Source organism: Lichtheimia ornata (genome assembly GCF_029851405.1).
Source record: "Lichtheimia ornata isolate CBS 291.66 chromosome Unknown scaffold00003, whole genome shotgun sequence".
NCBI lineage: Eukaryota > Fungi > Mucoromycota > Mucoromycetes > Mucorales > Lichtheimiaceae > Lichtheimia > Lichtheimia ornata.
This window is the reverse complement of record NW_026695323.1, coordinates 113,329-140,034: the sequence shown is the minus strand read 5'-3', so window position 1 is coordinate 140,034 and position 26,706 is coordinate 113,329. Positions and strand designations below refer to the sequence as shown.

The 26,706-nt window shown below is 44.0% G+C and overlaps 11 protein-coding genes across 11 annotated transcripts; 3 read left to right on the top strand and 8 right to left on the bottom strand.

Annotated features, from left to right (window-relative positions):
* Positions 1–37: 37 nt before the first annotated feature.
* O0I10_001032 (uncharacterized protein) lies at positions 38–1,433 on the bottom strand (the record flags this gene model as incomplete). The annotated part of the gene is made up of 8 exons (XM_058481131.1): positions 38–74; positions 134–218; positions 278–447; positions 514–593; positions 648–749; positions 846–1,047; positions 1,206–1,273; positions 1,353–1,433. The coding sequence occupies 8 exons, from the start codon at positions 1,431–1,433 to the stop codon at positions 38–40; spliced, it is 825 nt and encodes a 274-aa protein (XP_058347769.1).
* Positions 1,434–2,091: 658 nt separating this feature from the next.
* O0I10_001031 (uncharacterized protein) lies at positions 2,092–2,620 on the top strand (the record flags this gene model as incomplete). The annotated part of the gene is made up of 4 exons (XM_058481130.1): positions 2,092–2,142; positions 2,224–2,298; positions 2,373–2,462; positions 2,525–2,620. 4 exons carry the CDS (start codon positions 2,092–2,094, stop codon positions 2,618–2,620), a joined length of 312 nt encoding a protein of 103 aa, XP_058347768.1.
* A 161-nt stretch (positions 2,621–2,781) lies between these two features.
* On the bottom strand, positions 2,782–4,258 carry O0I10_001030 (uncharacterized protein; the record flags this gene model as incomplete). Its single annotated transcript, XM_058481129.1, has 8 exons — positions 2,782–2,961; positions 3,023–3,200; positions 3,260–3,411; positions 3,473–3,550; positions 3,642–3,654; positions 3,708–3,826; positions 3,882–4,058; positions 4,115–4,258. 8 exons carry the CDS (start codon positions 4,256–4,258, stop codon positions 2,782–2,784), a joined length of 1,041 nt encoding a protein of 346 aa, XP_058347767.1.
* A 202-nt stretch (positions 4,259–4,460) lies between these two features.
* On the bottom strand, positions 4,461–6,969 carry O0I10_001029 (uncharacterized protein; the record flags this gene model as incomplete). Its single annotated transcript, XM_058481128.1, has 10 exons — positions 4,461–4,766; positions 4,880–5,217; positions 5,273–5,373; positions 5,436–5,580; positions 5,639–5,753; positions 5,848–6,084; positions 6,155–6,221; positions 6,278–6,459; positions 6,526–6,677; positions 6,747–6,969. 10 exons carry the CDS (start codon positions 6,967–6,969, stop codon positions 4,461–4,463), a joined length of 1,866 nt encoding a protein of 621 aa, XP_058347766.1.
* An 856-nt stretch (positions 6,970–7,825) lies between these two features.
* Positions 7,826–10,382, top strand: O0I10_001028 (transketolase; the record flags this gene model as incomplete). Its single annotated transcript, XM_058481127.1, has 9 exons — positions 7,826–7,913; positions 7,968–8,172; positions 8,256–8,323; positions 8,384–8,540; positions 8,613–8,845; positions 8,908–8,961; positions 9,027–9,418; positions 9,484–9,544; positions 9,601–10,382. 9 exons carry the CDS (start codon positions 7,826–7,828, stop codon positions 10,380–10,382), a joined length of 2,040 nt encoding a protein of 679 aa, XP_058347765.1.
* A 157-nt stretch (positions 10,383–10,539) lies between these two features.
* On the bottom strand, positions 10,540–15,463 carry O0I10_001027 (uncharacterized protein; the record flags this gene model as incomplete). The annotated part of the gene is made up of 11 exons (XM_058481126.1): positions 10,540–10,877; positions 10,944–12,078; positions 12,149–13,177; positions 13,242–13,387; positions 13,455–13,605; positions 13,672–14,355; positions 14,421–14,490; positions 14,547–14,884; positions 14,950–15,023; positions 15,090–15,201; positions 15,275–15,463. The coding sequence occupies 11 exons, from the start codon at positions 15,461–15,463 to the stop codon at positions 10,540–10,542; spliced, it is 4,266 nt and encodes a 1,421-aa protein (XP_058347764.1).
* A 680-nt stretch (positions 15,464–16,143) lies between these two features.
* On the bottom strand, positions 16,144–16,536 carry O0I10_001026 (uncharacterized protein; the record flags this gene model as incomplete). The annotated part of the gene is made up of 1 exon (XM_058481125.1): positions 16,144–16,536. One exon carries the CDS (start codon positions 16,534–16,536, stop codon positions 16,144–16,146), a length of 393 nt encoding a protein of 130 aa, XP_058347763.1.
* Positions 16,537–18,701: 2,165 nt separating this feature from the next.
* O0I10_001025 (uncharacterized protein) lies at positions 18,702–19,363 on the bottom strand (the record flags this gene model as incomplete). Its single annotated transcript, XM_058481124.1, has 2 exons — positions 18,702–18,783; positions 18,954–19,363. 2 exons carry the CDS (start codon positions 19,361–19,363, stop codon positions 18,702–18,704), a joined length of 492 nt encoding a protein of 163 aa, XP_058347762.1.
* A 488-nt stretch (positions 19,364–19,851) lies between these two features.
* O0I10_001024 (uncharacterized protein) lies at positions 19,852–22,052 on the bottom strand (the record flags this gene model as incomplete). Its single annotated transcript, XM_058481123.1, has 7 exons — positions 19,852–20,428; positions 20,502–20,899; positions 20,966–21,055; positions 21,125–21,450; positions 21,506–21,590; positions 21,652–21,857; positions 21,944–22,052. The coding sequence occupies 7 exons, from the start codon at positions 22,050–22,052 to the stop codon at positions 19,852–19,854; spliced, it is 1,791 nt and encodes a 596-aa protein (XP_058347761.1).
* A 2,069-nt stretch (positions 22,053–24,121) lies between these two features.
* Positions 24,122–24,913, top strand: O0I10_001023 (uncharacterized protein; the record flags this gene model as incomplete). Its single annotated transcript, XM_058481122.1, has 4 exons — positions 24,122–24,212; positions 24,294–24,461; positions 24,528–24,599; positions 24,699–24,913. 4 exons carry the CDS (start codon positions 24,122–24,124, stop codon positions 24,911–24,913), a joined length of 546 nt encoding a protein of 181 aa, XP_058347760.1.
* Positions 24,914–26,092: 1,179 nt separating this feature from the next.
* O0I10_001022 (uncharacterized protein) lies at positions 26,093–26,455 on the bottom strand (the record flags this gene model as incomplete). Its single annotated transcript, XM_058481121.1, has 2 exons — positions 26,093–26,335; positions 26,405–26,455. The coding sequence occupies 2 exons, from the start codon at positions 26,453–26,455 to the stop codon at positions 26,093–26,095; spliced, it is 294 nt and encodes a 97-aa protein (XP_058347759.1).
* Positions 26,456–26,706: the final 251 nt, after the last annotated feature.

The following is a 26,706-nucleotide window of genomic DNA, read 5'->3' as shown; positions in this document are numbered from 1 at the left end:
GCGGTTTTGAAAGGTAGTCTGTTGCTTGATGAGAAGGTTATGCAAAGTATTCTTTTTCATGCTCTTCCAGAAACCTAGCAAGTTTTTTTTAAGGAGTAAGCATCCTCCAATTGTTATCGTCCCCTTTCCTTACCTTAAGATATCAGAAAACGCATCCCGTAATAGATTCAATGTTTCCGGATCCACATTAGCATGGCTTATGAGCGATGGTATTTGGACTAGGATGGATAGCATAAGTAAAACGTGACATAATCTGCAGCATTATAGATATACTCACCAAACAATCGTAATAGGTGCTCAATGCCATAAATGTCGCAAACGGACTTTTCACCCATGGAGAGATCCGCATGTTGTTTTCGCTCAACGTGATAAAGCAGGGATGTACTGAGAGACTTTGTGAAATAAAGCTGGACACCTTCAATCACCTGATCCAACGTTTCCACATCACTGATAACAACCTCCCAAAGTCAATACTCGTTGTTGTGTCTTTTGTGATTCTTTTTTTGTACTTACAGGTTGGATCGTCCTTTGGCAGATTCACGGTATTGGTTCAAGATCTCGGTGATACAGGGATTACGCGGTAGTTGAAGAAGCTATAGACACCATGTTGGCATTGGATACATAGACACACGCTATCACTCTCTTACCTGGTCATTCTTGGTCACGTTTTCCCAATCATCCACCAATCGTCCCTTGAGTGACTCTGGGATCACCATACCAAATTCTTGTCTCCATATGCTATCGTCGTCCTGCAAGTGGTGTATGAGTTGAGTCTTCATAAAAGTGTGTGTGTGTGTGTGTGTGCCAATGAGAGAAAGAGAAAAGAAAAAAAAGAGTCAATGTACCGTTCGAGGCTTATCAGTAGTAGCATCGCGTTGTCGTTTCCTGCCACGTGGTTCAGAAGGTGTGTCATGGGTAGAGGAGGCTCGACTGGAGGAAGATCGTGGTGTTTTTCGCCTAATGTGCATGTCTCGTAGTTGTTGTTGCTTTTGAAGATTGGTGTCGTTCCACTTTAACAGGCGGTCGTCAGGCACAAGTTCATCCCACCTAAAAAGAGGCGAGGGCGGAAAATTTATGAGTCCAAGTAGCCCATAGATAGAGTAGATAGATAAAGAGAGAGAGAGAGTGCGTGTATAGCGTGTGGGGTGAAGAAGGATGATAGCGAGGGTGTTGCCAAGGTCAATGTGAATGCTTAAGAAACATACGTCTGCTTCCAGCCCTTGTAATGAACAAAGTACATGGGTCGATCGTCTTTTGACTCCACTCGGACAATCTATCATAGTGTTCGCGCAATCTTGAGTGTCAATCGCCATGTTGGGTCTCAAGGGAGTGTTTATTGAAACTTGACTCACCTTGGCCTCGTAGAGCAAAGGACCATGATAGCATAGTACTCTTTCGTCTTTCTCGTAGTCAAGGTTGCGTTTCTCGGACATGATATAATGATGTACAAGTTGCTGCTTGGAGCGGAGAGGATGTAGGAGTGGCGGGATATAGGTTGACTGTTATACATAGCCAGCAGCAGCATGTGCCCCATAGTAGTAACAATAGCACTTGCATACATAGATAGGTAGACATGCGATGCAGGTTTTCATTCATCATCGAATAAAATGAAAATGGTTATTAAATCATCCTTCACAAAAAGTTTGAATGAGCGATCACCCGGCAAATGACCCTTTGTTTTTAATGGATCACTCATACACATCCCTTAGCAAATGTACAATGAATTATGGTCCTTTGGATACAAATGGGTGGGCATTTTTGCATGATCAAGTAATCGTGGAAACGATTGGTCTACATTATTGCAGCAAGCTACTGTAGCATACTCAGCAGCCGTAAGAATCAAGTCATAGCAACACTGTTGCCTGGCAACATAATCCAAGTAGCAACCATAATGATGTAGCATTATTTTATTTAGAGTGATGGGAGTATTGGGCTATTAGTGCAATGAGGACATCTATTCGTAAGGTGCTAAAATGGAAAGGCCGGGGGGTATCAGTTGATTGACTGCCCAAGACTAGTGGCTTGTAAATGGATTGATGACTTCGCGTTCGCGTTGGGTTGTTGTGCGTTTTTCCCACTTGAACTATAAACATGAGCGACTACTCTTCAGGTTACAACTTTGGTGGTGCTGCTGCTGACTCGGTAAGGGTTCTCAATCACAATAGTAAAAAAAGAGTGTCTCATTGGGATACTAACGGCATTGGGTGTTCGCCATGGAAACAGGGTAGCAAGAAGCAAGAAGTCATGGACAAGGTTCGCAGCGAACTTGCCTTGGCTAACGCTCAAGAGCTTATCAACGTAAGCAACTCGTAACATGAACCAACACACGAGAATACGATGAAACTCATACACACACACATACGACACTATAGAAAATCAACGAAAAGTGCTACGAAAAGTGCGTTCCCAAGCCTGGCTCCAGCCTTTCCTCTGGTGAGCAAGCTTGCCTTTCCAAGTGCATGGTATGTAGTAGTGGTAAATAGGGGGAGCCATGAGATAGATAGATATTGACCAAGGGAAATAGGATCGTTACATGGAGGCCTGGAATGTCGTTTCCCGCGCTTATGTCTCGCGTATTCAGCGTGAATCTGCCAACCAATCCTTTGGTGGAAGCATGTAAATAGCCTTATAGACAAAATCTTTTTTGTTGGGAATCACATACACAATCACACACTGAAAAACAACCGATGTACGCAAATACACACTTTTTTTGTGATGGATTCTCATACCACAATTCGCACACACATACACACACACACTGCTGCTTTTCACTTTTTAATGCTACCGAGACGATTCTATTGGTTCAATGCCTATACGTTGTGCTTCTGCTGATGCGAGTCGATACAAATCGGCTACACCCTTGAATCGAAAATGGCCTACGCAAAACGATTGGATCTCGATCATGTAGTCTGCAATCTGGATGATTTTCTTATCAAGTAGCGACTGGATGAATCTCGCAACCTAATCAAAACATGTATATATATGAGAGAGCGTCCTTCCTTCGTCTTTTGATGACATTTACCATTCGAACATGGGTATCCTTGCGTGGTCCTTCGGGCATCATTTCAGCTGATCGAATAATATTGGATATGTAGATATGAAGAAAGAAATCATCATCAACATAGCCCCCAAGTGTGAGGAGGTGCATGACTTCAATGCAATTGCTAGAAACAGGCACTGTGGCAAGGGCTTGGAGATATCTAATGAGGCCATCCAATGATAAGCAAGGGCGACACACATATAGAGAGAATAAACTTACTCTTTGCCATTGGCTTGTTTCACGAATGCTTGAACCACCTTGAGAGCCATGAGATGATTATTGTTGAGTAATTCTGGCAATTGCTTGGGTTCCAGTTCACATGTATCCATCACAATCTGGGCCAGTGGGCTTGCAAGTGCTTTTTGTACCATCTGTAGAGAAGTATCCGGGATGAATGGATGATGGTTGTTATTAGGCTTTGAATCAATTTACCTGCTGTTCTGGGATAGTCAGCGTGCGTGTACAAGCTTCATGCAACAGGTTGATCACTTGACTCGTGTTGTCATTGTCCTGAAATGGGAATAGGCGGATTCATTTGGTTTGTTCTTGTCGATAGAGAGATGTACATGGTTGCCATGTGCCATTATCAAAAACACTCTACCTTTTCTTTCCATCTACTCTCGATGTGATTAGGATGAATCATGACAAAGGACCCAAATGTACTCACGGATCATTCATCAAGCGTGCTACACTCCTTTCCAATTCAACGAGGCGTGGTCGATCGGTAGCTGCTGATAGCGATTCTCCTGCATTATCACAGAGTTGCTTGGGTGTCACTTTGTCGACCTAAGAAATACTTTAGTCTTCTCGTGGTTGCCATGCCAATGGGTCCCACCCATACCAATGTAATAGAGCCATCCAAGATACAGTTGACAAACCGCTTCTCCAATACATCCCCACGTTGTGCGTTATCCGTAACAAACTCCAAAAAGAATGTCAAGAAGGGGTTCCTTTCAAGGGAGGTATCAGCATAGAGAGCATAGAGAATGTACAGAATGATGAGTCGACACCACGATTCCTAAGTTGTCCATGTTGAGCATAGTAGAAGACCAAACGTTTGGAATAAAAGAATACCTCTGTTTGATCGTAAATGAGAAATGCGTGGCATCCGGCAGTGAATGGGTTGCATTCGACGTTTTGCTCACAGAACAGCTTGAAACTGGCAGCAAAAGTGAGCGTTGGGTTCGCAGCCATGAGGGAGTCGTGTTGCTTTTCCATCAAAGAAAGCCTAATAAAGAAGGTTGATCCAATACTTTGTCCGAATGGGTCGCTGCACGAGATGTTCTCCATTTGGTGTTTGCTTTTCACACTTTAATACCACCACTCCTCTCTCATTGTTATATTAAATGATGATGAGCTTTATTCAAAAACAAAAAAAAAAGATGAAGAAGGGGAGGGGAGAGTATACGTAAAAGGTGTATTACAATTTGCTTCCGGCACTGGCCATCGCATCATCATCATTCATGTTGTTGTTGTTGTCTTCGCTCTCTAGTGCTCGCGTCGCATAAAAGCGTACATCCACATCCGTGTCGCCACATAGCTTTTGTAGCACTGGATGAATTGTATTAGCCAGCGTGTCTCCATCTTGTTTCAAGAGCGGCATCAATGTCTCCAAAGTCTTTGCAACGTTGAATCGTATATTCGGAATGGGGTCGTTTGAAAGACTGACAATGGTAGGCAACACCGATTCTTTAATATCTTCAGCAGGAAGTACTTGAGCAAGGGTCTAAATAGATAATGCAGTAAAAGTATATATCAGATCATGTTACCCCTCAGCCTCCTCTCCTCCTCCCCCTCCCCTGTACCACCACCACCACCACCTACACACAACCAACTTACCGTTAAGGCAAACAAAGTGGTCATCCGATACAGATAGCTCTCCTCGTGAACCATGTGTAGCACTTTGGGGATCGCTGTTCGTTTAGCCCATGCTGCACCAAACACCTTTGCAAGATTCTTCAAGTTGGTCGTTGCAGCTTCGCGAATTGCATACACCTTATCACGTAGCCACGAGATACATAATTCAAACAGCTTCTCGTCAAACATCTTTTCTCCTAATTGCTTTGCGACAACAGGTGTGTATTCGATGATCTGCAGTCGTACACGCCATTGATTATCTTCCGAAAGCTCCATAATGGCTGGTAGCAAAGACTGTGACAAGGATTCCACGCCCACCACTAAACAAAATGATAAGCCCATTGTTGCCATGCATGCATCCATAGCCTTTCATACCTTCATTCAACTCATCCAATTTAGAAATCACATTCAGTCGCACCTCTGGAGACTCGTCTCGAAGTAAATGGAGGAATATCGGCAATAAATACTTTGGTGTTCTGTGTATATATATATATATGCATTGAGCCTTTTGCGTTTACTCACACAATGATCCACTTACGCTTCCTTTCCAAGGATGGGTGCTAAACCGCTGACTTCTTTGGCAAGTGCAGCACGAACATGTTCATTTCCATCGGCGACAAGTTCTTCGACACAAGGCAGCAAATGCTCGACAACCATAGGCTTTTCAAGATACTGTGAAAATCCTATTTCATAATGGTTGGTTGATACCATTTCCCCCCTTTTCTGACAACAATGACTTACCTGAGATTTGTGATGCAGCTGCTGTTCTCACTTCAGCTTCTGGATCCTTGATAAGGTCGACAAAGGGTTGTACCAAATGATCCCTAACGATCGGGTTCTTGAATGCATTGGCTATCTGGTTCATAGGTATGTTAGCCAAACAGCCAGCCGTTTCCTTTGTGAGATGTGCACAGCCCATTCTCCTTGTGCCTTTTCTCATTCCGTATTACCTCGACGTATTCAGAAGCCACCATGTATTTGACACGCCATGACTTGTCGCTAGCCAATGCTTGAAAAGCTGGTAACAAATGCTCTGTACGCTGCTCTATTGACAACAGTTTGGCAATGGCGATCATGACATCCACAGCCAAGAGACGCACCGAGTCTTGATCATCGGATGTGATTTGGTTGAACAGCTGCAAACCGAATCCCAACACATCTTCCAAACCAAGTTCAGCATTCAATTGCTAGCGAAAAAAAGAGAATGATTACTATGATGGATCCTTCTTCTTCTTCACTCGTATATATATTACTTACAGCCAAACATTTGGCAGCTGATCTCCTGACCATGGGACTTGGGTCTCCAACCAATTGTGCAAAGTTGCTAAGTATCATGTTTACTGATGAGTCATCTTTTCATTGTTCATCTCCAAAACTTACTTTCTGAATTCCTGTTGTACAGTGGTTGGTACTTTTTTGTAGACAGCTGCATAAAGTCCAGTGGCAGCGGATCGACTTGTAAACCATTCACCCAAGCTTAATCGATTGAGAAGGGGGACGACATGTTGCTCCACTTGAGGATGAGAAAATTGCTGCGTCAAATGGCAAAGCGAGGTGATAGCCTATACAATGCATGCGTTCAATCTCTCTCCATCCATGATCCTATCTATACATATATATACACGTACATGTTCTCGAACGGATGGCTCTTCCACAGTAGAGAGGTTCTCCAAAGGCGTCAATAAACAATGCGCATAGTCAGTGCCACCCACTGAATCCACCAATTGCGATAGCTGATCGGCAAGTACAACAAGGACATCATCCTCATCGTCCAGTAACTCTAATAGCAAACGCGGTCAATGTTGCTTGCTTTTCTTCACACACACACACATACACACACAGTCTATACCTTGTAGAAATGGCAACAATTCGTCTCGTGTACGCTGTTCACCCAAAGCAGTAGCAATGACAGGAAGTTTTCTTATGGCGTTAATGCGGCATTGGACGTCGTCGTGCTTGAGGTCGTCGATAAGAGTGGATACGGTATACAAGTCATCTTGGTCATTGGTGTCAACGGTATCTTCTTCCATATAGTCGACAGGTGTTTCTGGGCTGTTAACGTCAACTTGCATGCTGTTGTTCTATGACGGTACGTGGTTGTGCAGCAAACAAAAAGGGTGTTGTGGAAAAAGAGAAAGGGTCTTTTTGAGAATGACGACCAATGCGCGACGGAAGATCAACTAACACAACCCCCCCCTCCTCCTCCACCTCCTCCTCTCCTCAACCCTCAGCTTCCAGCTCCCACCACCACCACCACCTCTCCACCCATCCATATATATACACACACATTTTAACGCGTCATTAGTATAGAGGATACATAATTGACTCTTGTTAATGTAATAAAAAATTGAACATGACCCAATGTCATTGTTGAAATGAGCCATCCGTGGTCATAGTGTGGATAGGATAGCATTGCACGTGAGCATAATACAAAGACCCCTCGGGATAAAATCAAGCAATGATAATCGTTTTCGTTGTTTATGCGTGAGTTTGGGTGATTGTACCACACACACACACACGTAGTGGTAGTAATAGTTGCATGATGCATTTGCATATCTTTTATGTGGAACCATTCTTGATACGTAACAGGACGACATTCTCTTTAACGAGGAACCAATCAAAAGCACATGTTGATGACATGGATAACGTGAGAATTGCATGTAGAGTGAGTTTTCTACTTTACAGAAAACCAAATACGGGATCATCGGCGTGAGATTGCAAACACGCACGCACACGCACACACACACAGCCTGGGAACAACGTGTAACTCTCTTCTCAAAGGGAAAAATCTCAAAGCTTCCGGATCAAACACAAAGCTTGTTCGCCCTGCGTCGAAAAAGAACAAATAAAAAGGCACGTCCCTATCTCTCTTCTTTTCAATCGCTTCCTCCTCCTCCTACTCTTCTTCTTTCTACTACTACTATTGCTATGGTCCAAGACGTGAACGAGCTTGCTGTCAATACCATTCGTGCGCTTGCTGGTGATATGACCCGTGGTGCAAACTCGGGCCATCCAGGTAGGTGATGGACTCATTCAAATTGCAACAGCAAGTTGTTGACCTCTTGTTAAGGTGCACCTATGGGATGTGCGCCCATGGCCCATGTACTCTTTACTCAATTCTTGAACGTGAATCCAAAGAATCCTGATTTTATCGGTCGAGACCGCTTTGTGTTATCCAATGGCCATGGTTGTGCATTGCAATACATCCTCTTGCATTTGCTGGGATACGATGTATCCATGCAGGATCTCAAGAATTTTAGACAAGTTGGGAGCAAGTAAGTAAAGCACATCAAACGTTGCATTGTTGATTACATGGCCTCATCAATCATCATCATCATCATCATCATCATTGTATCAGGACACCTGGTCATCCTGAAGCCACAGATACACCTGGTATCGAAGTCACCACAGGTCCTCTTGGTCAAGGTACGTACACACATATATAAGAGGAGGATGTACACTCATCGTCAAAGTACGTACGTATAGGCATCTCCAATGCTGTGGGTCTTGCTGCTGCTGAAGCTCATTTGGCTGCCAACTACAACCGCCCTGATTACCCAATCTTTAATAACTACACCTACACCATCCTTGGTGATGGATGTCTTCAAGAAGGTGTGGCCGCTGAGGCCGTCTCATTGGCAGGGTAAGTAATAATACAATCTATGTATTATGTGGGATGTGAAAGATTGATCGTGTATACTGTATACATCTTTAGACACTGGAAGCTCGGCAAACTGATAGCCTTGTATGATGCCAACAACATCACCATTGATGGAAACATTGGCAACTCGTTCACAGAAGATGTAGGAAAGCGTTTTGAAGCCTATGGATGGCATGTGCTTGAGGTACAAGATGGCAATCATGACCTTCCCTCCATTGCCAAAGCGATTCAAGAGGCTCAGGCTGTAACCGACAAGCCTACCATTATCAAGATAAAGACCACAATTGGTAAGTTTTCTTTTCTACTAGTGAACCTATGATGATGTATCATTAACCAAAATGGTGAATAGGCTATGGGTCATTGATTGAAAACAATGAAAAGGTTCATGGTTCGCCTCTCACAGGTATATAAAAGTCAATAGGATGGATGATACAAGAGGGGCATTTGCTAATGCATCTTGTGTCATAGACGAAGATTTGGTACAACTCAAAAAGAAATTTGGATTGAACCCTGAGGAAAAGTATCAGGTGCCTCCCTCGGTGTACGAACTTTATGCAGCACGTGCCAAACAGGGTCAAGAATATGAAAATGCATGGACAGCTTTATTTGAAAAGTATGCTCAAGCGTATCCAAAGGAAGCTGCAGAGGTTCGTCGTCGTTTTGCTGGCGAGTTACCAGAAGGGTGGGAGTCCGCTTTGCCTCGTTTTACACCCAATGATGCCGCCTTAGCCACACGCAAGTCGTCCGAAGTGGTCTTGAATGCGATTGCCAATGGTCTTATTCCAGATTTTACCAGTGGTTGTGCTGATCTTTCAACATCCACGCTTAATCGATGGAAGACGGCTGTGGATTTCCAACATGTAAGTAAGAGAGGAGAAAATATGGGATTGATCGATGGATTCACATTGCTGTACGTATAAAATAGCCATCTACAGGCCTTGGTGAATATGGTGGCCAATATTTCCGCTATGGTGTACGTGAGCATGGTAAGGGATTGATACATAGGATACGCTTGTACATGTAATTAACGCTGCTAGTATAGGCATGTTTGCTATCATGAACGGCATGGCGCATTATGGTGGTATTATTCCTATTGGTGCCACGTTCCTCAACTTTTTGACCTATGGTTGGGGCAGTGTACGCCTTGCAGCGTTATCACATTTGGGCGTGATTTATATCATGACGCATGACTCGATTGGTCTTGGTGAAGATGGGCCTACACATCAGCCTATTGAGATATTGGCATTGACACGTGCCACTCCTAATATGCTTACCTTCCGCCCTGGTGATGCTAATGAAGTGGCTGGTACATGGGCGATGGCACTCAAGAATCGTCATCGACCTGCTGTGTTTTGTCTTTCACGTCAACCCGTACCCAATTTGGAAGGATCATCACTAGAAGCAGTTGCCAAAGGTGCCTATGTATTGCAAGATGCGAATGATGCCAAGGTCGTCTTGGTGGGTACTGGATCCGAAGTATGTATTGCTGTGGAGGCTGCAAAGGAACTCGCTGCCAAGGGTATTCCAGCTCGTGTTGTATCCATGCCATGCACTGAACTTTATGAGGAACAACCCGACGATTACAAACAAAAAGTGTTCCCTCCCAATTTACCTATCGTCTCTGTTGAGGCTTTAGGCGTGAGAGGTTGGGACAGGTATGCACACGCTCATGTTGGCATGAAAGGATTCGGTGCTTCAGGACCCTACAAGGATCTCTACAAGAAATTCAACATCACTTCAGAAGCTGTCACTGCCAAAGCAGAAAAGGCCATTGCCCATTTCCAGAAACTTGGCTATGTACCCCAACTCGGTGTAGAAATCTAAATACCACACACACGCACACAATAGGATGGAATAAAAAGAACGCTATACATTGCATCAACTCTTTTATGTATACTTTAAACGGAAGTGTGTGTGTGTGTGTCAAGAAAATAGAAATCAGAATGGAAGAAAAAAAAAGTGAAGCTGCTAGTTTGATGATCTATCGTCGGTAACCTGAATGATGATGATGATGGTGGTGATGGTGGTGTGAAGGTGGCGGTGCATGATGTTGATGTTGTTGTTGTTGTTGTCGCTGTCGACGTTTTTGTGCCTCGGTTGACTGAATTCGCTTGAATCCATTAATCAAATCGCTCACCACAGGATAAGAAGTATCTCTCAATCGATATCCATCAGGTAAAAGCTTCACCATCCAACGAGCTGGTTGTGATTTGGCATTTAACTTGAAGCCGAGTTCAAAGTATCCAGGCTTGTCGCTTAGGCAAAAGCCGTATGCTGACATTCGTGGGTTGGCCATAGTAAGAGCTGAAAGATGGGATTCTAAAAAAGAAGAGAAATGCCATACAATGAGCATCCATTTGTAATGATACCATTATTCCTACTTACGCAATGCTTGAACGCCACCTGATCGGTATTTTGGATGAGCAATCAATTCCTCTGCCTTGGCTGCAATAGCTTCAACATAGGTGACAATCAACTGATCCAGATCGTCAAAGATTTGATCATTCACCTTGTATTGCACAGGGGCAAATGCCGAATTGTCTTTGCGCACCTCCACCACATCAATGTGCTGATACATGTTGTCATCCACTTTCCACGTGATCGCAATGTGATCAGCACCTCTTGAGGATGGACGGATCACCAAATCACCTCGTTGACGATCAGCAAGATATTCTTCAGCCTGCGAATAATTGAAGGGGCGGAAGAGAGGATGGTTGACCGTACGTTGAACACGCGTCTTTTTCTTGAGCAATGCATTCCTCCGGTTAATTTCGGCGGCTTCGGCTGTGAGGTCATAGTATTGATCATTGGGTACACGACGCAATTCTAAATCGCCATCCGGCCTAGTATCCGATTCCTTGCACGACATATCCACAACAAACTTCTCCTTGTCAATATGAAGCACCTTTGCATTCACTGTGGATCCTTGCTCCAATACATCTCCAACACTCATCACGCGTGTGTCCGATACATTGTCGATATACAGCATGCCTTCGAGTCCATTGGATAACAAACAAATTGCCATCTTGCCACGTAACTGCTGAATCTTGACAGGTACAATGAATCCTTCTCGAAGCGTCTCTGGGGTCTCACCCGTAACCATGGTAAAGGTCTCTTCCAACGTAGGTCGTGTGTATCGATTGCGTCGATCATGATAAGGGCCTTGTAACTCAAGTTTGATGTGTTCCAAGATTTGTCGCTTTGGCGCACGATACTGCTCACGCAATACAGTTGCATAATCGTCGAGAATCAAGTCATTCAATTTCTTGGGGTATTCTTTGACGACACGTCGCACAATGGCCACCTTGGTGTCGTAATCATCCATGTCATCCTCATCAATCTCGAGCGCATCACCTGCCATCTTACGAGCAAGATCATATTCTTGTGGGTGAATTCGCGTATCATCCAAAATATCAGCATCATCCACATCTCGTATCCGCAAATAGCTGGCACAATTCATAAATGTAATGGCGGGTGTCATTCCTCGTGTAACAAGTGCTGATCGGCTTTCAAGCTCGCCCTAGAATAAAAAACACCAAAGTCATATATACATCCATTTCCATATCCATTGATTGGTTGACTCAACTTACCCTAGCTTCAATCTTGCGTAGTATATTTTGTGCCTTTCTTGGACCTAAACCACATACATGTGGCAATGCACTGGCAATGTATGGATTGGTAGCAGCTGCATTGATATCAACACCCATGTCGTTAACAACATTGATCAAGGCCCGTTCAAGATAGTGATGGCGAACTTCAGCAGGCACCAAGCTATCAAACTTGTGGAAATGAAGAGCAAGTAAATCAGAGCCGAGACTTGTGTATTCGAGGATAGGGCATTGGAGACGACGTGCCAAGCTGATACAGTAACGTGTCACCTCAGCGTATTCTCCATATTCATCATGCGCACGTTTTGAATTCTTGTACAAACGTGAGGTCTCATCATCCACAGCCACTAGGTCAATAGGTGGCGTGCCTGATTCGAGGGTGCCATTGACTTCACTGATCAACCGTTGCATGTGCTTGAGCACGTGATGAGCCTGAGCATTGAATCCAGCAACACCAACAACATTAGGACGCTTCGTCTTTACAAAATCCACCAATTGTTTCCAGCTCTTTTCATCACGGAAAGTAGGAATCTCAATCTTGTCGATCATTCGTCCTCGATGATTCAAGCACACAGCCATGATGGGATCCTTGTAGTCACCGTTACCAGAAGACACGGCAATCACACGTGGGATACCATTCTTGTATCGATCAGAATCTCGACCACGGAAAGGACCCACATTCACCTTGCTCATCAATGTCTGATAGGATGCCTCACAAATCGTTTCTTGTGATTCCATTCGCAACTTTTCTCGGATGTACTTTTCCATTTGAGGAAGCAAATGATCATCCACAGCCATTCGAATGACATCTTGGCGGTGCCGATTCCATTGTTGTACTGAATCACTGAAACCATCCGACATGTAGAATTCGGCAATTTGCTCAAACCAGCCTTGATAATTGGCCACACCCACATTGATCGTAAGGAACCCATCTGATTCAGCTTGTAACAATTGAAGAAACTCGCCATTTTGGAAGCTACCAATAGGCTTCTCATGCAAGAATTTGAATGGCTAAAAAAGGGGATCTATATGAGAAAACGCTGACAGCATCTTTTCTCCATGGGTCGGCACTTACATGTAAGGGATGCAATTCATCAATAATGGTGAAGCCACGTTCTGTTGGCTTTACACTGACAACGGCTCTGGTATCCAAATCACGACGCATCGCCTTTCTTGTTTGTGGATCATGAGCTACCTCACTGGCCAATACAAGTTTTGCAGCTAATCCATATCAAACAATGTCAATGACAACGTAAAGAAAGAAAACGATATGTTTGATGCCCCTTACCCCGTAACACCCTGGAGGGATCAGAAAATCCTGAAGAGCTCGTGTAGTTTTGTGCTTCTTCTTCAGGTGATGCAATCTCGTCTTCAGGAAAGTACCGGCGGGTATTCTCAAGGTAGTTGGCACCATACTGCCAGGATTGAATGCTGAAACGCTATACACATAGATTGGGTTAATGGTGTCATTCCATATTGCATCTATGCATCCTCCATCCATTTACCGAAAGGAAATCACCCAGCTTGCTCTTTAAACTTTTCTCATACAACGACTTGTTCATAGGGCGTTTGGGACCTCTTGATTGCTTTTGGAAGTTGTTGATCTGTTCAGCAAAGTGGTAATAGACATAGTCGGAAATATCATTAAGATCATCAAGACGTTCAGCGCTGTCAAGAAGCTTGCTGACATAGTCGTCATTGATCATGGATCGTGAAATCATCTCCCGCAATGCTTTCTTTCGATTGGCGAAGCTCTGATATTTGAAATCCAAATCGTAAATCTTCCACAAGTCATCCTTCGTCAACAACTCGGTCGTGATGCCTGATACAGGATCCATTTCGGTAAAGTAGTCGCGTCGATGATCGGCAATGAATGGCACTTCAAGATATTCACGTGTGATGAAACCGATAACGGATTTGACAGCTTCAAGAAGGCTGTCGCTAGGCTGAATAAGTTGCTTGATCATCACAAGTTCACGGAACACCCAGGATGCTTCAGCTTCAATCTCCTCATCGGAAGGCGTTGTATCAAAGTTCTTGCGCATACCAGCATAACGAATTTGCATACGCTCAGGAATATCTCGTAAACGCACTTCATCATCCTCCTCAGTAAGCATCTTCGCTTTCAATTCGCTTGGTTCAAAGACATCAGCCAACTTGGGTTCAGGTTGCTCGGTATACTCTTCGCCCTACACAATAAAAATTCAGTCTATGCATGCACACACAGAGGCCTAATGTGATGATGATACCCTACCTCTTCCTCAAACAATGCCCAATCATAGTCCGTACCATCGCCAAAAATATCATACATATCCGCCAACACACTATAAAGGATATGTAAGTCATCCATATGATATCCCGCATGATGATTTGAACTTACTCTTCATCGAGACCTTCGGGTAAAATGCCCATCATTTCCTTGGCAGCTCGGCGACGTGTTGGTGCCTCATGCATATAATCGTGCTGACGTTCATCATCTTCCATCATCTCTTCTTCATCCTCATCGGCAATGAAATCATTGATATCATCGTAAACCGCTTGTCGTCGGTACGCAGCATGAGTTGCATAGGTATCCTCCTCTTCCATAGGAGCTTCTTCAGCACCCGCTGCACCCACTGGTTCAGCTTCCTCATCTGAAAAGAACTTGTCCACTGAGGGTTCTTGCATCTCTTCTTCAGGTTCAATTTGTCGTCCACGTTTTAAACGCTTCAATTTGGGCTAAACAAGCATCATCCCTGTCAGATCACATACTCTGTCTCCCTTGTTTTCATCATCACTTTTACCTCTCTCCTCGATAACTTTAAGCCCGTGTTCTCTTCCAGGAGATCCAAATCTTCCTCATCGAGTTCTTCGTCGTCTATCCATGAAATGTGCACAATCAGCCTTCTCTCTACCAACAACGTATAAGCATGTCTTGACTTACACTCTTGAATCTTTTTTCGTTTTCTTCGACGCATTGACACACGCTGTGACCCATCCGAGTCCTGATCTTCTTCTTGTTCCTCGTCGTCATCGACAATGAATCCTTCAGCAATCTAAGATCGTCCACCCCCAGAGATGGGTCAATGAGAAAACGTTCAAGGTGGGGTTGATCTCACTACTACGTACTTTACGTGCTTCTTCCTCGTCTTCGTCTTCTTCTTCGTCGTCGTCATCCTCATCGCTCGAATTGCCAATGCCACCACCGCGACCTGCGTTGCCATGATTGAAGCCTGTCGTCACTCCCTCGCCCTCTGACGAGTTTTCTTCTTCGTCATGATCCTCATGTTGATAATAGTTGGCCTCGTTGTCGTCCATTGTATTGTGGAGAAGAAAAGAGAGGTAATGTGAGAACGTAAAAGTTAAAAAACAGAGACTGACAAGAGAGAAAGAGTGAACAAGCGTGAATTGAGTGGGATATGGAATCGGACAAGCAATGTGTCTCACACACCACACACCACACACCTCTCCTGCCGCCCGATGGTGACTTGAATTTAACCAATCGCATGCGACTTTAAGTCCTTCTGCCTTTTTACCCTCAATCAATGATGCCTCCATATGAACAATAAAATAGATGTATTTATTGAATGAAAAAAGAAGAATCAAAAAAGGGCGTGATGTGAGTGGGATTGGGGTAAAAAAGCATGTACAAGCGATCTCTCTAATAAAGGCTATAAGTATGTACGTGAAAGCATGATGGTGTAAGGAAAAGGAAGGGAATTAGGTCTCTATAATCTTATATCTCTTTTTTATCAGTCATATCTAACAAAGGTGGGGTTGGGGGGAATAAAGAAGGTTTGAAAGGGATGTCGTTGATCAGGGCAATATATCGGGTAGTTCTATATACATAGGCGTACACCTTCTCTTCTTTGAGGGAAGAAGAAGAGGAGGTGTATATATTAGGTGAGTGAGTGAGTGAGCACATTTCCATTCGTGTGTGTGTGTGTGCGTGTGCACAAGCAGTTATTGATGATGATGGGTGGTTTCTCGTGTTTTCCTTATGCAGCGCAAATAGGGGTCAAGCTGACACGAACGGTACGAGAGGGGTATTCCACAATGAGTGACTCAAGCTCAATGGATTTCGAAGAACGAGGAGCAGGCAATGGTTGTTGAGAAGATGATTTGCGTGAGAATGAAAAGCTGGAACGCACTGATGAAATCGATGTCGAGGTGGATAAACAAGGTGTATCCAAATCATCCACTTGAGTAGACTTTTTTGGATGCAACATGCGAGTGATGGAACGTCGAAATGATGCCTTGCGGTTTTGAAATACGGTGGATACTGAATGCGACATACTGGGTGTAGGGCAAGGTGCACCACCAATACACTTTTTGTCGTTAGCAGCAGGTGCATCAAGTACGTGGACACGGTTGGAAGTAGAAAAGAACATCTTTTGTATATAGGTGTGGGTGTGTGTAAGAATGTGTAAAGAATCTAGTAGCTGTTGTAGTGGGAATGCAGATGAAATGTCTGTGTTATGGTATGGGAGGGTGATGATGGTTGTGGTCCTTTTTATACTTGCACACAGACAAATGGAGCCACTCATCGTCTGTGCGGATTGCAAAGTCAATTCATTACCCCCTTTTTTTGTTCTCGGTCATCGCTTACTCGTTCTTTTTACATCCAACATCGGGCAATACACATACACTCTTATGCCCTATTACCCCGTTTGGGATACTACCCCCCACCATCTCTGACCACTTGCTCCACCTGAATAATCTGGAGTAAAATAGGAGAGAGAGAAGGGCAAAGCAAGGACATTTTGGTGGGAAGAAGGATATGCTCAGGACGAAAAAAAAGCATGGCTATCCCGCATTTATGCAAGTAATAATACACTTATCTCCGGGATAAAGCGTGTATGCTTTATGAAGAGAACACGCATCTCACCTGCAGCAGCGGCAGCAGCAGCATCATACACCATACGGTGCAACAGCAGCCATTCGCTAAATTTAAAGCAAACCCTGAGCTGTTTGCTATGCAACATGATGCCATACATAATAATAAAGGTGTTTCCTCCCATTAATATTGAACCACGAGCCTGATCATAAGCGCGCACTAACATAGCAATTATGGATCATTAGGCGTAGAGCATAATAATACCCTCAGCCTCCTTCCATGTTGCTGGTGAACGAGTCGTATCGCAGAGTGTGTGATAGGCTCTCCTTGTGGACTCTTGGTTTGGAGTGGCACTCGTACACATGCACACACTTACACTCACACAATGAGCATCGGCATTGTTGTTTCCTGATATGGATTATCAACAGCATGTATCGCGCTCGCGTGTTTTAGATGAAATGCACCCCACCTAATATGCACATGAAGCATGCATCATCTCGCTCTCTTTTAACCCCACTCCCTGGAACACCCTCCTCTACATCCCTTATTTTTATCATCCTCATAGACCTCTCTGGTCTTTGGACCAATGGTATTGGCCATATTTTGATCCAAGAGATTGTCTCATATGTATTGGATCTATTACTATATACTGCCTTTGGTTTCATATCTCCAATTGGCGTCATGGTGTTAATGAACCGGTCATGCATTCTCTATGAAAGAGAGAGGTGATAGTCTTTAAAGCAGAAATCAACATTATTGATCGATCGACAAGACCAATAAGACCATTGTACATACGTAGAATATGAGGAGGTTGGTCTATTATGTACGTAGGGAAAGATTTCTCTTTACTCTTTTGCGATTGTGGAGAAGACTCTAATCACTTAGGAGACCACCTTTGTATAGAAAGCGAAAAAAAATAAGAACGAGGATGACCATAGATAAGGCATTCTGATTATGGTTCCCTTCTCATCATCTATATGGGTATTACTAGGAGAAAACTCGCTTGGCCTCCATCATCATCATATTATAGGATGCCCTTTTCCTCCTTCAAACGCTCGTACTTGAATAAAACAGAACAATGAGAGAGCCCCCCTTCGGAAGCGAGATTCAAGAGACAACCAGCACGGATGGATTATATATCGGGTGAGTCGACCGAAGTCAAGGGTGCTTGTGTGTGTTTGTGTTTGTGGAGGTGTGAGGGTGGGGTGGGGAAGGGGAACAAAAAAGCAAGGGATTGTGAAAGGCAAGTACAGTGGAAACGACAAATGATGACGACGCGGAAAAGTGAATGCAAAAAGTATCACCCACCACCAACAACATCACCATGACGCGCTGCATCATGCATAATAGCACGCTTCTTTAATAACACTCGCTCTCTTACTGCTTTGTAGTATAGGTAATACACCATCCCTTGCATCATGCTACTTACACGACACCACCACGCTTTATGCACATCAAATGAGAAGCACAATCAACAACACCCTACATGTAGTAGATGATGATGGAGAGAGAGATGCCTCCTCATCCTCTTCTTCCTCCTCAGGTTTGTGTATAAGCATCTACATCATAGGTACATCCCACGTATTCAACATCGATTGGTGATTGTTATAATAAGCAAGCATGACTTTTTTTGTTGTTGCTGCTGCTACTGCACTGCTGTATTTATTATATAGCTGGTAATGTATATGGATCATCAAAGTAGATTTCATGTTGCATGAATTAGATGAGCTGAGTGGAAAAGAAAGCAGCGGCCACCAAGACACCGGTAGTGCTAATCCATTGGGCGGCACCAACATGGAACCTAAACGTGTGTGTGTGTGTGTGTGTGTGTGTATAGAATAGGGTGATGATGATGGATCAGCAAAAGAAAAGATCACGGAGGCAAAGGATCATTGGGAGCCACTAAAAGGGCTTGGGGGGGCAATAGTAGTAGGAGGAGGAGATGAAGAAGATCATCATCATAAAACTTACATGGATGAACTTCCCGAGGTGTCATTATTGTCAGGATTCGTTGTATCGGTATTCGAAGCCGATGGATGAGTTGTGGTGGTGACAGTTTCAGTGATGAGTTGGGTGAATGTCACTGTAGTTGTAGAGCCAACACCATCCGAAGGTGGGGGATAATATCCACCAGGTGGATAAGTGGGCACGGGCTGTGCACCAGGGCCATTGGGTGGATGCATGCTACCGACAGAGGAGGTAGGGGGGAATCCACCTTTACCTGCATCAGGCATCTTGTTCCAATCATCATAGTCATCATCATCGTAATCATCATCGTCATCATCATCATCATCGTCCCAGGAACCACCAGCCATCACCTTGGTAGTAATAAGACCAATCAAAAAGAGGAGATACAAGCTAAGCTTGAATGACAATTGCATAGTGTTGTTGTTCTTGGTCGATCAAAAAGTAATCAAAAAAGCACACAGACCAATTCACCCAAGGTTGATACCACCCAAACCTTATATAACATCTTTGTTCGGTTGATAGACGGCAAATAAGCTTCCTTGTTTACTTTGAAATTGCACGCAAAAGGCGTTCTCTCGATGTGAATAGAATACAATATGCATTTTTGAATGGGAGCGTGTGTGTATGTGTGTATGGGTGAGTGTTGCGTGCGTATTTTGAGTACAAAGACAAATGCAATTCGGTATGTGTGTGTATCATTTTTAGGGGGGGAGGGCAAAGTGACCCATGGATGAAAATAGAAAAAGAGGCGGCTTGAATCGGATGAAAGGGGGGTTGCGAATGTGATAGAAGAAAAGGAGGATACGTACGATAAGAGATATGCTATTATGTTCAAAGAGTGCTGAAGAGACGAATGGGGAAAACCGACTGATCAGAAAACAAGTGGAATGCCCCCCTTTTTTTAGTGAGGAGGCAAGCTGAAATGACCGTGATGGTTGGGATCCCACATGTGCTTTTCTACAAACGCCATGAGCTCGTCTTGGGTGCCATGTTGGACAATGTGGACTAGATCGTGTTGTTGTGCAAGACCTTCACTGACAGCTTGACGACAAACAGCAGCTGCCACCAATGCGGATACAGGACGAATGCGGTTTAATGCCGGGTAAAGATCGCCTTGGGCAATTTCCTCGGGTTCAAGGGACGCCGCCAAACCCTTGGCAGCTTCATAGACCATGCTATCAGAAACGTGGCGTGCCTTTGCAATAATGGCGCCCAAGCCAAGTCCCGGGAAAATATACATGTTGTTGCCTTGTCCTGCATGCTTGAGTTCACCCGATGGAAGCGTCACAGGAGGGAATGCTGTGCCTGATGCAAACAATACTTGATTGTTGGTATACTCCATGGCTTGTTGAAACGTGCACTCGGCATTGGTCATGGGATTCGACAATGGAAACACAATAGGCAACTTGTTCAGGGTAGCCATTTTCTCAATTGCCTCCTTTGTAAATGTTTGGGGTTGGGCCGATAAGCCGATCAGACTAAATTACATGCACATCATCAGCCTACTTGACATAGTTGTTGTACATACACAAATAAACAAAATCAACTTACGCTGTGGGTTTGGCATAGTCAATTACATCACATAGCGTCTTGAATTGGGCTTGGTTATTATCGGATCGTGCAAAATACACCTTGTGTTGAGCAAGCTTGTCACCACGATCAAGGGTAACGAGGCCTTTGCTGTCAACCAAGTAAAAGATCTTTTTCGCTTGTTCCTCGGTAAAGCCATGCTCACGCATAAAGTAAGTGAGGATTTGTTTGGCAACACCAATGGCAGATGAACCAGCGCCGAAGAATACAATGCGATGATCACCGGGTTGGACACCGATCTTTTCTTGAGCCACACGCACTGCATTCATAAAACCAGCAAGAATCACCGATCCAGTGCCTTGGATGTCATCGTTGAAACAAAAAGTCTTGTCCTGGTATTTTTCCAACAGCCCAAAAGCCTATCAATACACATGCAATCAGCTCATCAAGTCCATGCGTATATGCCGTTATCTCTTGTTCCATACGTGTTCGGATGAAAAATCCTCAAATTGCACAAGAATGTCAGGGAAAACTTCATACAAGCCTTGCATCACTTGATCCATGGCAGCATAAAACTATACACATAGCATTATTATGCGTGTCAGCATGAATCTACTATCATCCACCTTTTGTCGCATACATACCTCGTCATCGTTAGGGCGTTTTTGCTTGAGACCAAGATACAATGGGTCATTGAGATACCGTTCCGTATTGGTACCAAAGTCGAGAATGATGGGCAGCGTCTTGCGAGGATCAATACCTGCTGCACCACTATACAATTGCAACTTGCCAATGGGAATACCAATGCCACCCATACCCAAATCACCAAGACCAAGGATTCGGGAACCATCCGTAATCACTGTAATATCAGGGGAAGATACGGTGCCATCTGCAGCACGTCGATAGTTGTGGAGGATTTCCTTGATATGGGGCAAGTCATGGATTGTGATATACAAGCCATCAGCAGCACCTTGAGATAAAAAGATGATGAGATTACGGCATTGAACATGTTGCTTTTCACTTACCAGGTGGTCCAAGGAAGGGGTAAATGTTGGAGTATTCAACGCATGCCTCACCCACAGTGGGAGTGTAAATGATTGGGGCGATTTCCTAGACGCAGTGTTAGTGCCCTGGGTAAATAACGTATCCATTGTCGTAATAATCTACATACCTTGAGCTCATCACAAACAAGCTTGTAGAACAAACGAATGTTGGTATTACGTAGTTGTGCCATAAAGATGTACTTGTCAAGGGAAGTAGTTTTTGATCTCAAGTATCGTAGAGCACGTGTCTTTTGCATCTCAAGGTCTTCAACAGCCACAGGAACATAGCCACGCAGGCCAAGATGAAGACGTGATTCGGTGTCAAGGGCTGTGCCTAAATGTAGTCCCGTGCATGTGTGAGTGAGATAGAGGGATCAGGTTGAGATGACTTGATATTGCATCACCATCACCATTATTTACCTTGATTATAGTATGGCGAAATGGCAATGTGATGGCGAGGCTTATGGTGGGTCTTGCCATTTGCGGTGTGATGGATCTGTTGTTGTTGTTGTTCCTCGACGACAGGCATGATGATGGATTGTACAAGAAGAATGGATGATGAATAAAAGGATGTTAATGATGAAAGAGATAAACGTGACGACAATGGAGATGTGCTTTTATATCTTTTCCAATGCGGGAGATCAAGGGATGTAAAAAGAGTTTATGTTCTTCCCACGAGGATGCTGATGGGATGATTCGAGGAATGATGCACCTGGACCAGCGATGGATGGTTGGCACAAGTGGTTTATACAAGTCGACATGGTATGACTCTGACAAATAAGATGCGTTACCAGTGGTTCAATTAAAACTCCATCCATGATTGACATGTGGTCTTCAACAACTATGCACTGATCCTTCACGAGCCTTCGCATGTAAATCACCCATTTATTTAGCTTGCTCCTTTCAATCACTATAAACCTTGTAAAAGCCCTTGTTGCAACCATTGAAATGTAACAAGAGCTTTATCAAACCACACCTTGTGCATTTTTGTTGTCTGATGATGGTGTCGTGCATGATGGTTGCACGCATGACATACGACCCCATCATCATCATCATGGTGATCTGTGGCTGTCATCATACGGCAGCTGAGTTTGGCATCCGATGAGAGATTGGTTGCTTGATGACACACCACCAGATCTTGGTTGCTGCTGCTGTTGCCGTTGCTACTACAAAGCGGTAGGTTGATGGTAGCACAATCTTCCGCGGGACGACATGGCCACTGTGTACATACTAATTTGACGCAAGACGGCAGGTCATGCAGCAGCACGGGTTCCGAGCTTGTGGTTTCAAAGCGTAGCACACCCTCTTTTGCATCAAAGCCTGCACACGACAACCGTGCGAGCGCAAGCCTACCTTCAGGATCACCTTGGCATAATGCTACCATGTAACTTGCTGGTGTATAAACAGCTAATTGCCATCGCTCTGCTTTTGCACGTGATAAAACCGCATAGCTGCAACAATCCGAAACGCTGTTGTCATCATTATTATTATTGTTGGGGTTGTTGGCTTGTTGAAGAAGACGACACAGGTCAATTAGTCGCATGAATGAGAAAATGTACAAGATGATATCCAAGGGCAATGAATCATGATAATGACGATGTTGTCGTTGTGAACTTGTGATCAGCGGATGGTTGCTGTAGTGTTCCTGATGATGAGCTGGTGGTGCATTGAACATGTTTGATGACGATGACTCTACTTTTGACCTTGTAAAAGAAAAGAGCCTGTTGTTGATTATGGTGGTGTAAATGTAGTTGGTAAAAGTATCAAGTAAGATAAAGAGGGAAGTGGTTCTTATTGCTATGATCGCTCATACAAAATTTGAATTATGCATAAAGTGAGAGAAAGAGGACAAATCAAACGCGGCATGTGAGCGAATTGCAGACCCTTGTATGCGTGCCGATTCATCATCACCCAGTGAGAGGGGAAGGGGGGCTTATTCACATTTACCCTTGCTATGGATATCCCCCCTTCCTTATCACTGCTATGTACTCACTCTATCAACCTTGGAATGATCGTGTGGTAGAGCACACGGTAAGATCAGCTGCTTTTGCTATTTTGAGGTGGAATAACCAATGTTGGTGGATGGGACATGTTAATACACCTCTTGGTATTCTTGCTGTTCTTAATCATCTTCCCCATTCTTTGATTGCAAAGCGACCTCCCCCAAAATTGATATATAAGCGGTACTACATCCCACTCATTTGGCATCATAAACAATGAAATGGATGTTGGGCAAGACATTAACATACACACACCACAAATGAGGAAAACAAGCTATTTCACCATCATCGTTACTTGCATCAATTCCTTGTCTCCCAAACCATTTATTTAATGCAGCAATGCATAAGCTATCGGGTGCTGCTTGACAAGATGACATAGCTTTCACCACGAATCACCCGCCAATCAGAGCGCTACATACAAAATTTTTACAGCTTTCAGTAAGAGACCCTCTCTTTCTTCCTGCACTTTGCTACAAGAAACAACAGGTGTGTGTCAGTCAACACGTCCATTTCTTACTCTGCAGCACATGCACTCCATCGCACTATCACCAATGGCGTCTGCATTGCATTCAAACAACTTGACTCACATACGCGTCGCATGTCGCTTTTTATCCGCATTACCAACAGCAGAATGAACAACAACGATAAGCTTTCCAAGCTCCAAGCTCAGGTCCGTATTGGTGGCAAGGGTAGGTTTTTTATATACATAAACAAAGATATGGATACAAAAGAAAAGTGATGATGGTGCTGATATGGATCATGATTTTCAGGTACTCCCCGTCGTAAGATGAAGAAGACCACCAAGTCCTCTGCTGGTGCTGATGACCGCAAGCTCCAAAGTGCTCTTCAAAAGCTTGGTGTTCAACCCCTTGGTGGCATTGAGGAAGTCAACATGTTCAAGGAGGATGGCAAGGTTATCCACTTTGGTGCTCCCCGTGGTATGTATCGTTGCTATGGAAACTACGCACACCCCACAGTATCCTGACAACCGTTGTTATATATAGTCCAAGCTGCTGTTAACTCTAACACTTTTGCCATCCATGGCCGCTCTGTTGAGAAGGAGTTGACCGAGTTGGGTAAGTGTCATTGTGATATGGGAGAGAGAGAGAGAGGGAAGAATCAAGACCATTCATGCTAATAGGGAAAGGGGGTGTTGGTTGATTGATTGATTCTAGTTCCTGGTATTTTGAGCCAATTGGGTCCTGACTCTTTGGCCAGCTTGCGCAAGCTTGCTGAGGCTTACACTGCTGCTCAAGGTGGTGCTGGTGCCGCCGCTGAGGGTGATGATGATGATGAGATCCCTGATTTGGTCGAGAGCTTCGATAAGGCTGAAATCCAAGAAGAGAAGAAGGAGGAAGAAAACAAGACTGAGGGTGAGACCAAGGCCTAAAATGGGGCCAAGAATTTAGGGTTCTTTATCTGAGGACAATAAAAACATATCATGTATAACAATGTATTTCTTTCTTTTTGCATAAATCAACTTGACTGCTTGGCTCATAATCAACCCACGCACGTTGTTGTGCTTATTATATCTCCCCCACCCCCTTTGTGAGCCAATTAACAGCAAAATGAGCACCAGCCGATCAGCAATCAAATCAGGCAACACAAAAGCAAAGTTGATGTTGGGATACACGAGAGAGAGAGATAATGGGTTGCTGCATGGATGGCAACAAGGGAGCCAGGAGTAAACATTAGAAAATGTGCCGCTATTCTTGACCCATTGTAGTAGTAGTTGCATTGCTGATGAATATAAAAGAACCGAGCAAGATACACACATACACATACATTTTTTCCTCATTCACATCTTCGTTCCTCGTTTCTTTTATTCTTTACAAACACACACACACGGAATCAATTTCCCCCATCACCCCTTCCATTCCTTTAGAACAGCACACATACACATCCACACACATACACGCCTCATATTATCTTCACACGCACACACACACACATTTCATCAATCAAACATTATGTTCAACAACTCTGGTCTCCTTGTCCTTCTTTCGCAACGATTTGGCCATATCTCATCCAATCGCCATTCTCGACAATATCACCAGCTTGAGGACGCCCGCCAATGGTTTTACTGCATGCAATGTGATGTTGGATTTGGCTCACGCGACAGACATGAATGGCACCTTCAAGTATGTCCAGCAACCAGAAGATGCCGAAAACAACAATTGCTCTCTCCTTCATGCTGCAAATAGAAACAATCCCATCCTCAGCCAATGAAATAGCACCTACACCTTTCTTTGATCAAATTAGAGCCCTTCAATCCACACGTTGTTGCATAGAAATCCTTTATTATGATCCCTTTCTTTTTTTTCCTGTAATAGAACGTGCATACAGTCATCATGATGATATACCATATTCTGTGTGTTTTGAATGGAGGAAAATTGTGCTAGTAATAATATAGAACAATACTACAATTAAGGTAGAAACAACAAAAAAGAGCAGAACATGATTACGGTGTTGTGACGCATTCGGGCAATCTTGCCTATGTATGTATGCCGTACTCCAAACACCAGTTGTAGAGTGAATAATGGATCGTATAATACGCACCATGACATGATCACGAGGTAGTGAGATATTGGATGGTGGTAACTGGGGTATTAGGTGGCGATGGTAGGAGACCGTCAATGCACGTGGATGTGGGTGAAAGAGGTGGTAGTTGTATATCATCGTCATCGTTATGGGCGATGGTAATGTTATTATTATCGGCAGCCATCGTTTTGGGTGATATGGGAGGCGAGGATGGCTGTTGTCGCATTATGGATGGTGCGTCCTTAAGGCGACATTGCTCTGAGCAATAAAGCTGTGTAGGGAGTGAGATGCTCGTTCTGCAAGTTTATCAACCACACCCCTCAGTGCTATTATTATTTACCTGATCATCGGTAACATGAACATCGCATACAATACACCACTGCAGATCCATGGTTGTTAATAAAGTGAGGAATAAGGAGGATACAATTGTTGGCCCGGTGGTGATTTAAATAGTTGTGCAGCGTCGAGGGGCAACATCAACCCTAGCCTATTTTTGTCAACGTGGCAGAACCATCCATCGCCATTGCACCTGTTCTTTGCAATGCCGGCCAATCATTTGCTTGTTTGAAACAGATGGGGCCCAAGTTTACCGATAGTTAACCCATGCCAAGTCAACACGATGCCGTCATGCATGGAAAAAAC